The sequence below is a fragment of the Balaenoptera acutorostrata genome, chromosome 11, assembly GCF_949987535.1.
Source record: "Balaenoptera acutorostrata chromosome 11, mBalAcu1.1, whole genome shotgun sequence".
Taxonomy (NCBI): Eukaryota; Metazoa; Chordata; class Mammalia; order Artiodactyla; family Balaenopteridae; genus Balaenoptera; species Balaenoptera acutorostrata.
Window position 1 is genome coordinate 63,142,902 of NC_080074.1, and position 14,217 is coordinate 63,157,118.

Here is a 14,217-nt window from a genome sequence, read left to right on the forward strand (position 1 = left end):
AGAGAACCACCAGTCCAATGCAATATGTGAATCTAGTTAGGATGTTGCTTCAAGCAAACCAGCATAAAAAGACATCTTTGAGATAATCAGAGAAGTATGAACATAAATGAGTATTAGGTTTCATTAAGAAGTGACTGTTGCTCATGATCGATATAAAACTGTTGTACAGTTAGATTTAAAAGTCCTTCTCAAGAACTTAGACATGCATGCAAATATTGACAAGTGAAATGACTTCATGTCTTAATCTCCTTGAAGATACATCAACTAAAGTAGAAGATTTCAATATAGGAAGTAGTGGAATTCGATGAGACAAGCTGAGAAATATGGATAAGTGTTTAATCTGGGGGATTGGTACATGGTGGTTTACATACTATTCTCTTTCATTGTATCTGTTGGGCTTTCAATGCTGCAAACTGTGATTAAGCAATAAAGGAGGTTCTTCCACTGAGGAGAGCACAAATACATTTTGGGATTAAATTTCTGATGATGGTAAATATGATGGCTTGTAGAAAACTTTCAGGTGACTCTTATCATGGCTCAGGGAAGGGAGAGGCCCTGAGCACGATGACGTCTTCATTGAAGCCAATAGTTTCCATGCAGCGCGAGAAAGGAAAATTAATATTTTGAATTTCAATTATTGCTTACAAGTTTAAAGGCTATATATATTTTAAATATAAATATATGAATGGGAGACTTCTGAATGTAGCCTAATGGAGGAAAGGGAGGCATTTCCCCTTCTCAGATATTATCTTAAAAGAAACAAGGAGAACAAGAAACGTAAAAGTAATCTCCACCCTCAACCCCCAAGAGGAAAACATCGTAAAGTCCTTCAATCAAAAAAAAAAAAAAAAAAAAGAACATAGAAAACTCTTCTCACAGAAAGCAAGAAATCAAACACAGTTGTTGGGAAACTGAGAGAGAAGATGCCCTCAGGGCAGATCTCAGAAAATCCAGTGAAGAACACTCTTGAGAACAAACAAATCAAAACTAAACAACATGGTGACCACAGAGGGACAGCACACAAAGTTAACCCTGAGGTTTTCCTACTGCCAGGCACTGCTGACTCATGTAACTCCTACTGTGTGAATGTGAAGAACACATCCTCAGGTGCAAATCCAAGAATGGCTGGTTTGCAACAGTCAGAAGTGGGTGTGTGTGTTCCAGGGAGGACCCATTTGCCATGAAGTTTCAAGACCCAGTGAAGGTAGGGTTGAGTAAGGGATCAGAGGCAAGGCCTACTGGCAACAGGTTGTTGGGGAAGCAAAGAAGACGGAGACTGAACTGCGAGCCACGCCGCAGCCATCTTCCTTGGCTTCGTCTAATTCAAATTAAAAGAATTATTCACACAGCCTGTGCCATAATGAGAATTCCTGTTAGCCTGGTTGCAGCCTGGCCCCTCCTCCCAGAATACTGTCTGCAAAAGACAGGTCCAGAAGGAGCTCGCCTCTTTCAAAGATGAGCCCTCGTTAGAAAGGAACCATTCCAGGCCCCACGAAGGACACTTTACATTGAAAGAGAAAAACAAGAGGCACTTAGAAAACACTCAACAGAAAAAAGTGACGAAGATTATTACCGAAAAGGCAATGAAATAAACACCACGGTAAAATAAGAGAACAAAGGGGCAGTAGAGTGAGAAATAAAAGATGATAATATTAGTTGATAGAGCTCAGAAAAGGAGCAGAGAAGAAAGAGAAAGCCACAATAGAAAGGAAGGCCAAGCTGAAAGCAGCATAAGACGTTGCTGATGCACAGCAATGGACCACAGGTAAAGGTGGAGAAAACAGCCTGTAGGAAATAGCATGAGAATCGAGTGAAAACATAGACATGGGAGACAAAGTACATACAGCGTGAGTGCAACTGCAAAAGGGAATATATATGTGTGTTTCATATATATCTGTATGTATATATTCAACGTATATGCTCGCATGCATCACACATGCCCCAGGAAAAACACAGAAACATATCGAAGTGACGTGACTACGAGGATACACAGGGAAGTGGCAACACGGCTTTGTCTTCCTAGACAGGAGTGGGGAATGATCTTGAGCATGTAATTGTTTCCTTAACCATGTATTACTTGTTTAATTTTTCAGTTAATAAGTAGGTGTGTAAATATCAATACTCAGTATATAAATAGGCATTCTATGACATCTGTATCTGTAATGTTTAAATAGCTAGCTTATTAAGCTTCTAATTTGAACTGTCAGTTTACAGGATACACAAAGGACACGAGATCATGCTAAGTAAGACAACATGACTATGCAAATGCACAGGACAAATAACCTGTTTTTTATTTTTTTTCACAAATAGACTGCAAGTGGAAAAGCGGAGGGGGATTTAATGACTTAAATGATTTTACAGACATACTACTTTAAAGACAGAGCACCGAAATACAAAATGTATGGAACTTATTAGGATCCTGATTTGGACAACCAAAACTTAAAATATAAATAACACAAACAGATTTAGTTCAAGATTGAAGAGACACTCCTTAATGTTAATGAATGCATAAATATTAAGGATATATAAATGGTATTTGGTTATGTATTTAAAAGAGTACCTCATTTACAAAATAAATGTTGAATTATATACTAAAGAAATGATATGATCTCTGGGATTTGCTTTTGAATATTTTAAGATTGATAGGGAATTGGGTGGGAGTATAGAAGAAATAAGGCTGACCATGAGTTAATAATTTGTATAAAATCCAGTGACAGATATACAGAGGCCCATTATATTGTAAATCTACGTATCTAGCTGTGGGAAATTTGTAATGAAAGCAAAAATAAGTCATGTTTAACTTCTGCAATCAGTGAAAACACTACTAATTATAGGTAAGGGATAAGCAATAGGTTATTTTGACCTCCAGTAGTTCTGCCTTGTGGGTGAAACACCAGGCGAGAGGAGCCTCAGTGCATTTCATACACGAGCGTAACATGGAGAACCTTTGTGTGAGTCAGTGACTAACTCCCAGCTAAGTGAATTCAGACTAGTCTTGTTGTACTGAGAGCACTCAGAGCTGGAAGGCAGGAGAACTTTTCCCTGACTAAAGGAAACCTCAAATGCGATCTTCAGATTTCATAACTTTTCTAATAAAGCCCATGTGATCTCACTGTTGGTAAAGCCCAGCCTTCCCAACCTGCAGGCTCACCTTCCGGCACTGAGCCCAGCCCATTTTCTCCATATATAAGCCACTGCTGGCAACCTCGTCTCACCAGTCTGCTCCTCTCAGCTCTACCCTCCACCTCTCACGCCCTCCTCAGCCTCTTGGACTTCAGGAACCATGACTTCCAAATCCACCGTGAAGAGCCAAAGCAGCAGCCGCCGTGTCTTCAGTGCCGGCTCAGCCAGAGTCCCTGGGGTCAGCCGCTCTGGCTTCAGCAGCGTGCCCGTGTGCCGCTCCAGGGGCAGTGGTGGGCTCGCTGGAGTGGGTGGAGGAGCTGGCTTTGGCAGCCGCAGCCTCTATGGCGTGGGGGGCTCCAAGAGGATCTCCCTCGGAGGGGGCAGCTGTGCCCTCGGTGGCGGATATGGCGGCAGCGCTGGAGGCGGCTATAGCGTTGGAGGTGGAGCTGGGAGTGGATTTGGTTTTGGCAGTGGAGCTGGTGGTGGTTTTGGGCTCGGTGGTGGAGCTGGCTTCGGTATTGGCTACTGGGGCCCTGGCATGCCCGTCTGTCCCCCTGGAGGCATCCAAGAGGTCACCATCAACCAGAGTCTCCTGACTCCCCTCAACCTGCAAATCGACCCCACCATCCAGCGAATCAAGACTGAGGAGCGGGAACAGATCAAGACCCTCAACAACAGGTTCGCCTCCTTCATCGACAAGGTGAGCCGGGAGCACCTGCCCTCCACTGGGATTTCAGAGTCCCCAGTGGAGCGACGCAACCAACGTCCTACCAGGGGGAGCCTCGGCAGAGAGGGAGGAGGGGACTCGGGCTAGCTCTCCACTGGGATGCAGGATAGGCTCCATGTGGACCACAGGTAGAAGGTGATCACAATCATTTACAGCTACTGATCCCTTAAATGTCTTCATTCCTGCCTGGGAAGCATTCTCCACTCTTGATAACCCTCAAGCAAAGGAAAGGAACTGAGAGAATGGAATGAGTTAGCTTAATCTTCTGAAGGGTCTAAGAAATTAAAAAGGGAATTACAGTGGAAACTGCACTTGAGCCTTAGTTGGGGTGGTGGCGGGGAAGGAAAGAAGATAAAAACCCAGAGGAAATGTCAGGAAAAAAAGACTCAGAAACAGGTATATGTGCATAGAAATACTTAACTTGTAGAACCAGATCCTGAGCATTAAGGGAGCTTGTTTTAGAGGGACTCATGCACTAGATGGGAAAGAAGATTAAATCCAATCATCAATAGGGTTGGAATTTAACCATTAGATTCTAAACATTTGACATCCCTTTAGCTGAGATACACTCTATAAAATAAGTCTGTGTGATATACGAGAGAAATACTATTTTAAAGTACATTTGTGATTGTGCTTATCAAGAGGAAGAAAAGAAATGTTGAAAGTCACTGACTGACAGGCTCCGTAATGGAGAAGAGGGACTGTGTGATAGCTCCCTGGGGAAACGTGGCCAGTGAGATCTGTGTGGTGTGAAGGCAAACAGTCAGGGGAGCAGCACCGTCAGCCGGAGCCTCTGTGCACGCTCTGGAGTAGCCCAGCACCACGGGGACCACCAGATCTGCTTGGGCACAGTCAACCCACCTCTCTTCCTGCCTTCCTTCCTTCCTTCCTTCCTTCTTTCCTTTGTTGCACAAATAACCATCTTGTCTTCGTCCAGGTCCGATTCCTGGAGCAGCAAAACAAGGTCCTGGAAACCAAGTGGACCCTGCTGCAGGAGCAGGGCACCAAGACCGTGAGGCAGAGCCTGGAGCCTTTGTTCGAGCAGTACATCTACAATCTCAGGAGTCAGTTGGACAGCCTTGTCACGGAGAGAAGCCGCCTGGACTCCGAGTTCAGAGGGATGCAGGACACGGTAGAGGACTTCAAGAAGAAGTGAGTTACAGGAGAGAAAAGGGCTCAGTTTCCTGAAGCCCACGCTTCAAGTCTATTAGATGACCAGGTCCAAATGAGGGCATGGTTCTTAGTAAAACATGTCCATGGAAATGAAACCACAATTCTTGCCTAAACGCAAACCCCGAAGAACAAAAGGGCCATACAGGTGGATGGGGAGAGTAAAGATGTAAACAATTGAGGGACCACAGAATTCGTCTTTTAGGCTTACTGGCAGGAAAGCTCCATTTGGATATATCCATTGTGGGAAGTTGGGATCCCAGGCTGCCTTTTCTGTATAATCTTCAGCACTGACTCAATTAGGTTTTACCCTTTCTAATTCCAGATATGAAGATGAAATCAACAGGCGCATGTCAGCAGAGCATGAATTTGTGAATCTGAAGAAGGTGAGATGAGTAAGATCAGGGGTTCATGTTTCTTTGCCGAAGGAGAGGACTCTGAGAAAAGAATAATCGGGGAGATTAAAGGAGGAGCAGACTGGGAAGGAGGGCTCGGCTCATCTGATCCCAAGTTGTTGGCTTCTTCCCCAGGATGTGGACACTGCTTACATGAATAAGGTTGAACTAGAAACCAAGGCAGACGCTCTCATAGATGAGATCAACTTCCTCAGAGCCCTCTATGAAGCAGTAAGCATCTTTCCACACTCTGTTTTATTGACTCTAAAGAGATTTGCAAAAGATGGAAAATCTTAGGCTTGGGTGCCTCTGTAAATGTCATGGGAAAAGGGGATCTGACAATCTCCTGTTGTGCAGGAACTGGCTCAGATGCAAACCCACATCTCAGACACGTCTGTGGTCCTCTCCATGGACAACAACCGCACCCTGGACCTGGACAGCATCATCGCTGAAGTCAAAGCGCAATATGAGGTGATCGCTTGCAGGAGCCGGGAAGAGGCTGAGTGCTGGTACAAGTGCAAGGTGAGCAGTGATGGGGAGCTGAAGAAGAATCCCTGTGCCTCCCCGCTGGAGACCAGCAAGGCTTCCCGAGACTTCACTCAGGAAATCTCCAACTAGGATGCGGGGGTCTTCTCAATGGACGTGTACCCTGAACCAACAGAGTAGATCTTTACAGTATTTATGTCCACGTCTAGTAAGTCAAAGAACCTAAATGTAGGACAAAAGCTACCGTAGATAAAGTCCAAGGGATCTTTGCTTTAGCTTCACCCCAATGCTGGTTCTCAGAAACAGTACAGAGGATGTTCTGGTCCTGAAGAGAACCAGGCAGTCAGTGGTCCTACCAAGGATGGTGTGTGATGGGTGTACAGTGTCCATGACCTTGTAACACCAAATTTCTTAAAACACCTTGTGGACAAACCATTCGTTTCGATTTGTGAAAACCTTGATTAGTGTCCTGTGAAGCCCATGGACACCACCCTCTCTCCCTCTGGTTTACAGTACGAGGAGCTGCAGTTGACGGCGGGCAGACACGGGGACGACCTGCGCAACACCAAGCAGGAGATCACTGAGATCAGCTTGATGATCCAGAGGCTGAGATCTGAGATCGACCACGTCAAGAAGCAGGTATGGGGGGGACCATGGAGGAGAAAAGCATCCTTTCCTTCCTAGGCCACCAGGGATCATCTACCACCATGTAGGCAACTCCTGGGCACTGAGGGAACAGCAGGGAGGGGAGGACATGTACTTCCTCCCTTAGTTAGTTCCCACAGGTTAGAGAGATGGATCCCAACCCAACAGCAGGAAACAATTGCATGACAGGACCAATCCCAACTGGTCAGCGGTACAAAGATACAGTCTTGAGGCACTGAAATGAGATTCCATAAGAGGAATGATTGATTTGGGAATGCAAGACACAAGTTGGCAAAGAAAAGGTCAGGCCAGAAAGTGTGAGGAAGATTGCTGCAAATATGCTCAGATTCCATGTGAAAAAGAAGCTGAGAAAAGACACAGGACAAATGAGGGTTTTCCAAACATGTGAAGTCGAAGGAAGGCAAGGTCGCAACAGTTTAAAGTGAAATCATCTCCTCACTGTGGGTGTCTGTGGTTCTGTGTGAGTTTGTGTGCATCCACATGAACTTACCCAAACTGTCCACATTCAGAAGAAGCCAGTGGGTCCATTTCTTCCAATGTCCCCTGGTCTTGGGTCTGCTGTAATATCTTCCAGCAGTCACCACCTCCATCCTCATTAGGGTGGTTAACACAGAAGTGCATAGGGAGCTCCTAGACTAGTTCGGGTTTGCAGAATGGAAAAAGACTGGACAAAAAGAATCAAACGTCCTTTTCCATGGAATCTGGGCTCTAGAGCTCTTCCTCACTGGGAAAGAAGAACCATGCTTCGTCTCCTCAGGAGTCCAGATTGCAGGTTCATCTGCCCATCTTCCCCTCTAGTGCGCCAACCTGCAATCGGCCATCGCCGATGCTGAGCAGCGTGGGGAGCTGGCCCTCAGGGACGCCAAGAACAAGCTGGCCGAGCTGGAGAACGCCCTGCAGAAGGCCAAGCAGGATATGGCGCAGCTAGTGAAGGACTACCAGGAGCTCATGAATGTCAAGCTGTCTCTGGATGTGGAGATCGCCACCTACAGGAAGCTGCTGGAAGGCGAGGAGTGCAGGTGAGTAACTCACACAACCTCCTCAAACATCTGGGTCCATGTCCAAGGTGTCCAGCTAGTGAGCACCAGTGGAAGGCGCTCTAGTCGTGGCCATAATGCCACTCCCAGAAAAGCACTTAGAAGGCACGTTCCCCATGGGCTCTCCTCACGCCCAAGCTTCCCACGCTGGTCCAGCTCTGGCTCTGAGGTCTCATGATGGCTGTGTCTCCTCTCTCCTAGGCTGAATGGGGAAGGCGTTGGACAAGTCAACATCTGTAAGTACCTTCACTTGCCTCCCTCCCTTGCCCTTGTGCTCTTCTGACTGGACTCTGTGTGGCAGAGTGAGCTCACCATGTCTTGTCATGGCCTTGTCCCCTTGCCTCTCCAGCCGTGGTACAGTCCACCGTCTCCAGTGGCTATGGCGGTGCCGGCGGTGTCAGCGGCGGCTTAGGCCTGGGCGGAGGCAGTGGCTACTCCTACGGCAGTGGTCACGGCATTGGAGGTGGCTTCAGTTCCGGCAGTGGCAGAGCCATCGGGGGTGGCCTCAGCTCCTCCGGGGGCAGCAGTTCCGCCATCAAATACACCACCACCTCCTCCTCCAGCAGGAAGGGCTACAGGCATTGAACACCTGCCATGGGCTCGGGGTCCCACAGTGTCTCAGGCTCCCTCTCCAGCTTCACTGCCCTTTCCTCCAGTTGCTTCCTCTCTCCTGCTTCTTTCTTCTCTTACTCCTTGAGCTCGAACTGAACTTGCTGAGTGCCCTCATGTCCTGTCCGCCAACACCTGCCGCATCTGAGCTTCCATTGCTCACCATCGGAAGGTCACTGTCTGGGTCCTACTCCAGAACAGGGCAATGCCCCTAGCTTTCCACTGGCCCAGTATGTCCCATCTCACAGGTGTTGTGTTCCTCCCTTGCAGTGATCATGAAAGCACAAGTGACTAGTTCTATGATGTACGGGGGTCTCTATCCCTGTGATGCTTCCTCTGCTCTTTGCTCACTTGGATTGCTAAATAAAGCAGATTTATACTATAATGCGTGGTTTCATATTGCCTTGCTTTGTTACCAATGGTTCTTGCGGTTTTCACCGGGCAAATGCCTTTTCAGGAATGAAGCGTACTCCCAATCCCCATGTGCTTCACCCCCCTCCTTTAGAGAACTTCGACAAACAGCCACTTAGCTTCGGGATGCTCAGATTTCCTTCACGGATAAGATTTCATCTAAATGTTTGGCAAATGTAATGGGAAGAATATGGTCCACCATATTGTATACTCTTCTTTTAATTGCCCATACCAAGAAGTAATTGTTGAGTTTCCTTCCTTCTTCTCTAAGATCATTCCACCCATGCCCAAGGTATCAACTCTCAATGTCCATTAGGGGAAAGGTATTTCTGGCCTACCATAGCAAAATGACATTTAACAAGGGAGTAAGATGTTTGAGTTTTACTTAGAGTTAACTTCATGACCAACAAACTTGCCTGACAAGGTGTATCAAGGGTAATTAAAGTGTATATACTGCTGAACTGAAATTCTATTTCTAGAAATGTATCTTGAAGAAATACTACAAATGCAGGAAGAAGTATGTACATGGATGTGAATTCCATCTTCCCAGCAGGGAAAATTAAAGGCAGGAGAGCTGGTCAAACCATCACAAAACTCAGTTTCTGGTTTCTTAAAGTGTGAAGGCAAAACGAGAATGGATATATCTACCTTCTCACACCTTAAGACTCTTGCGGAGATGGATGAAGCTGAGTCCTTCATCTCTCTGGTGTGCTCTGGCTACAGTGACTTCTCTGAATGGGTAATGAAAACTCAGGATATGGTGCAAGGCTCATTATTCACTTGGGCTGCCTTTTGTCCACACCATTCCCTATTTCCTCATGAGTGACCATTATCTCCCTTGCCCCCAGGCGCTTACAACACAAGCAAAAGTTTCTTGGATTCAATAATATAAAGAGGGTGAATCTGGATCCTTTTGTATCAGTATCCTGCTGTATTCACCTATAACCATTCCCCCAGCAAAGTGGGCAGCCTCTCACATTGGTACCTCCTCACTTTGCCCAGAACTCCCCCAACAGCAGGTATGTGACAATTGGGTTCCAAAATCTAAGCCCACTTAGTATTTATATTATTATGTACACGTGAGGAATAATGGAAAGAAAATACTGACCAGGAAAAATATATAGAATATAGCAATGAATAATAAACAGGTTGCAAAATAATATGTACACATGGATTTATCTTATTAAAATCTTATGGTGCATGTGCTGATAGCAAAATGGCAGACTGTAAACCACCAAGCTCTCCTTTTGTGAAAGAAACATTGAAAAAACAACCAGAAGCTGTCTGAACAAACTTTGTAGGAGCTCTGGAAAACACTCAAAACTTTACAACAAACAAGCAAATGCCCAGTCAAGGAAATCCATCTTCAAAACGCTAGCAAAAGCTTTGTGACAATTTTCCTAGCACTTGCCCTGCCCTATACCTGGTGTATTTGTGGTCTTGAGCAAGCAGCAGCCTTGTTCTAGATCTTTCCCCCCACCCCTCTCCCACCCTCCAGTCCCCTCTCAAACCCAATTGCTCCTCTTGGTCATTCTCCACACCCAGCACATGCATCTTGAACCAGAGAGCAGATGCAGATTATTTGCAAATTACTGTGCAAGTCTCTTCAAACACATCTGGGGCATTCCTGAAGAAGTGATACAAGATTCTCACCTTTGTTCCACATAAATCCAAATGCAGGCAAGAGAAGCAGCAGGTACAGTTAGTAAAAACTGCAGGGCAGACTACAAACCCACAGAGGCCTGGGGCAAAAGACTACGGGAGAAGATACGCAATAGACCCTCTGACCATCTAAGGTCTAGAGGCTAAGCTGGAGTGGGACTCTGGGAAATGAGGACATTCAGGAGCAGCTGTGTGTATGAGAGAATTTAGAAAACTGTGCCTAGGTCCAGACAAGACACATGCCCAGAAAAGTCTTGAGAAGGTCTTAAGCCTTAACCTTGGGCTGATCTCTAGGTTCAGAGCAAGCCCCGCTAAGTGGTGAAGGAGTATCCAGTCACAGGGAGAGTTGGTTGTTCTCAGTTTGTTATTTTGGCTTTTGGTTGTTGTTTTTTTTCAGCTCCTGGTATACAAGAAAATCTTCATCAAGACAGTAGCTGAACACAAGCTATAGGAGCAGCCTGATGTTGAGGTTTTACTGCATGCCAGGCACTGTTGACTCATTTAACACAACTAGGTCAATGTGAAGGACAGGTCCTCAGGTGCAAATCCAAGAATCCCTTGTTTGCAACAGTCAGAACTGGGAGTAGGACCTGAGGCAGGACCACATTTGTCATGAACTTTCTAGAAACTGGGAAGTAGAATTGAATAACAAATCAGAAACAAGGCCTATTGGCAGCATTTTGTTAATAAGAGGGAAAAAAAGCAGAGAGACTGTGAACTTAAGTCACTCTGCAGTGATTTGTTGGGCAAGGTTTTTAAGGAATAAGAGAATTCTTCACACAGCCTGTTAACCTGAATATGGCCCCAGCTCACTCCCCAGAATACTTTCTGCAAACGACTGGTCTAGAAGGAGTTCACCTCATTCAAAGATGAGCACTAGTCAGAAAGGAACTGTTCCAGGACTCACTAAAGAGGATACACATTCAAAAATGAAATGAACAGGAAAAACAAAAGGCAGATAATGATCACTCATCAGAACAAAGTCACTAAAAATATTGCCAAAATAAAACAAACCCTCTATAAAATTAGAGAAGAAAAAGCATATAATGAGACAATAAGATAAAACATTACTTACAGAAGTCAGATATGAGGCAGAGAGAAAAACAAAGCCAGCAGGGAAATGAAGGCCAAGTTGATGTCAGTACAAAGGACAATAGATGTGCTGAATGCACAACAAAGGGCGTATGGGAGAATATCGAGAAAAGAGAATGGGGGACATAGAGGGAGTTAACGAGGGGTTAAAGGGGGATCAAGAGGATATATAGATAAAGAAGACAAAGTAGATTCAACACAAGAATAATTGAAACACCTGAAGGAAAAGAGTATACACACACATACGCAAACTCATACACACAAATTGTCCCCCCCAAAGCACAGAAACATCTTCAATTAGGTGGCTGGGGATTTGCCCTGAAATTTATTTTGATAGACAAATGTGCACAATTTAGGCATTTTTAAAATATGTAAATATTGTATATGGGTATAAAGAATGAAATCTTGCCACTTGTGACAACATGGATGGATCTCTAGGGCATTATGTTAAGTGACATAAGTCAGACAGAGAAAGACAAGTACTGCAAAATCTCTCTTATATGTGGAATCTAAAAAACAAATTTTCAAAAATTTAAAAACTAAGCTCATAGATACAGAGATCAGATTGATGGTTGCCAGAGGCAGGGGAAGGGGTGTGAGTGGGAGAAATGGGTGAACTGTTTTCGTGAGGGTTTTTTTAAGTTTAAATAAATTAAATTTTAAAAGCCCACAGAGATAAAACCACATACTATTAGAATGGCTAACATCAAAATAATTGAGGATACCAAGGCAACAGTATGGAGCAACCAGAACACTCATACACTGCTGTTGGAAACTCAAAATGATGCAACCACTCTGCAAATGTATATATTTATGGATGTATATATATGTAATACTCAATCTTATACACTTTCAACTACATCTACTTCTGGAAAAGTTTAAATACACAAAATAAACTTATTATTCTTCCAGATTTAAGATTCCAGATTACAGGAATATAGAGGAGAGAGTAACATGTGGAATGACATCAGAGGATGCAATCACAAAAGCCAAAGAATGGAAAACTCTACAGGACAGTTAACCTAGTTTATTTAACAAATAAATGGCCAAAAAGATGAAGAGCTAAATGATGTAAAGGATCTATTATTTAAAGGATGTATCATCCAAATAAACATGTATGGACCTTATTTGGACCCTGAATTAAACAAACAAATTATAAAAATAAGTAAGAATAAAGGGAAATTTGAATGTTCACTAAACTTCGTGATGTTAAAGAATTACTGTTAAATTTTTAAGATATAAAAATAGCATTTGGGGGACTTCCCTGGCGGTCCGGTGGTTGAGACTCTGCACTTCCACTGCAGGGGACTCGGGTTGCATCCCTGGTCAGGGAGAACTAGGATCCCACATGCCGTGCATTGTGGCCAAAAATAATAATAATAAAAATAAATAATAAATGTTTTAAAAATAAAATAAAGTAAAAAAACCATTTTGGTCATTTTCTGAAGAGTCTGTCATTTAGACATAAATACTGAATTGAATATGAAATCATATGACCTTTCTTCTGGAATTTCCTTTCAAATAACAAGGTGGATGGAGAAAGTAGGTGGAGTTATGGATGAAATAAAGTCAGCCTTGAGATAATAATTGCAAAATCTGGGTGATGGGTATCCATCCTTAATAGACAAATAGGGGTCTATTATGTTGTTCTTATACTTTTCTATCTGTTCAAATTTTTACATACAGAAAAAACAAGTCAAATTTAACATATTTGTAATCATTGGGGAAATGGTAATCTTTCTATTAGGGCATAAGCAATAGATTGCTGTTAGATTTCCAAGTTCTCAGCTGTTACAAAAGATCAGATTGGAATTATGGATGAAATAAATCTGGCCTTGACATAATAATTGCAAAATTGGGGTGATAGGCACGTACATTCTGATACACAAGCAACGCATATTGAACGTTTGTTTGAGACAGTCTAACTCCTAGCCTCAGTGAATTGAGAATAGTCTTGTTGTATTGATATAAATCAAAGATCAAAGGCAGGAGAATTTTTCCCTGGCTAAAGGAAGCCAAAAAGCAGTCTTCATATTTCATATCTTTTCTAATAACCCAGGTATGATCTCACTGTTTGTAAAGCCCAATCCTTCCCAACCTGCAGGCTTACCTTCCAGGACTGAGCCCAGCCCATTCCTCCCTGTACACTGGCTGCTGGAAACCTATCTCATACTTTTCCTCTCAGCTCTACCCTCCACCTCTCACACCCTCCTCGGCCTCTTCGACTTCAGGAACTATGACTTCCAAATCCACCGTGAAGAGCCAAAGCAGCAGCCGCCGTGTCTTCAGTGCCGGCTCAGCCAGAGTTCCTGGGGTCAGCCACTCTGGCTTCAGCAGCGTGCCCGTGTCCCGCTCCAGGGGCAGTGGTGGGCTCGCTGGAGTGGGTGGAGGAGCTGGCTTTGGCAGCCGCAGCCTCTATGGCGTGGGGGGCTCCAAGAGGATCTCCCTCGGAGGGGGCAGCTGTGCCCTCGGTGGCGGATATGGCGGCAGAGCTGGAGGTGGCTTTGGCTTTGGAGGTGGAGCCGGAATTGGATTTGGTTTCGGCACTGTGGCTGATAGTGGCTTTGGGCTCGGTGGTGAAGCTGACTTTGCTGGTAGCTCTGGGGGCTCTGGCTTCCCTCTATGCCCCCCTGGAGGCATCCAAGAGGTCACCATCAACCAGAGTCTCCTGACTCCCCTCAACCTGCAAATCGACCCCACCATCCAGCGGGTCAGGACTGAGGAGCGGGAGGAGATCAAGACCCTCAACGACAAGTTTGCCTCCTTCGTCGACAAGGTGAGCCGGGAGCACCTGCCCTCCACTGGGATTTCAGAGTCCCCAGTCTAGAGACACAACCAA

The 14,217-nt window shown here is 44.7% G+C and overlaps 2 protein-coding genes across 2 annotated transcripts in view; both read left to right on the forward strand.

Annotated features, from left to right (window-relative positions):
* Positions 1–3,235: 3,235 nt before the first annotated feature.
* Positions 3,236–8,554, forward strand: LOC102999913 (keratin, type II cytoskeletal 6A-like). The gene is made up of 9 exons (XM_057557402.1): positions 3,236–3,823; positions 4,788–5,002; positions 5,346–5,406; positions 5,551–5,646; positions 5,773–5,937; positions 6,415–6,540; positions 7,366–7,586; positions 7,806–7,840; positions 7,954–8,554. The coding sequence occupies exons 1-9, from the start codon at positions 3,284–3,286 to the stop codon at positions 8,187–8,189; spliced, it is 1,695 nt and encodes a 564-aa protein (XP_057413385.1). The 5' UTR covers positions 3,236–3,283; the 3' UTR covers positions 8,190–8,554.
* A 5,060-nt stretch (positions 8,555–13,614) lies between these two features.
* Positions 13,615–14,217, forward strand: part of LOC103009033 (keratin, type II cytoskeletal 6A) — a 32,779-nt gene continuing 32,176 nt past the window's right edge. Inside the window, exon 1 of the mRNA XM_007179800.2 lies at positions 13,615–14,154. Within this exon, the coding sequence (XP_007179862.1) occupies positions 13,615–14,154 (540 nt within the window). The remainder of the gene's footprint in view (positions 14,155–14,217) is intronic.

What these genes read in the sequence shown, in the direction of transcription:
- LOC102999913 (XM_057557402.1), top strand. Translation starts at nt 3,284, where the DNA reads ATGACTTCCAAATCCACCGTGAAGAGCCAAAGCAGCAGCCGCCGTGTC. An exon ending in TCGACCACGTCAAGAAGCAG is followed by an intron (nt 6,541 to 7,365) that starts GTATGGGGGGGA and finishes CTTCCCCTCTAG; the next exon opens with TGCGCCAACCTGCAATCGGC. An exon ending in CGTTGGACAAGTCAACATCT is followed by an intron (nt 7,841 to 7,953) that starts GTAAGTACCTTC and finishes TTGCCTCTCCAG; the next exon opens with CCGTGGTACAGTCCACCGTC.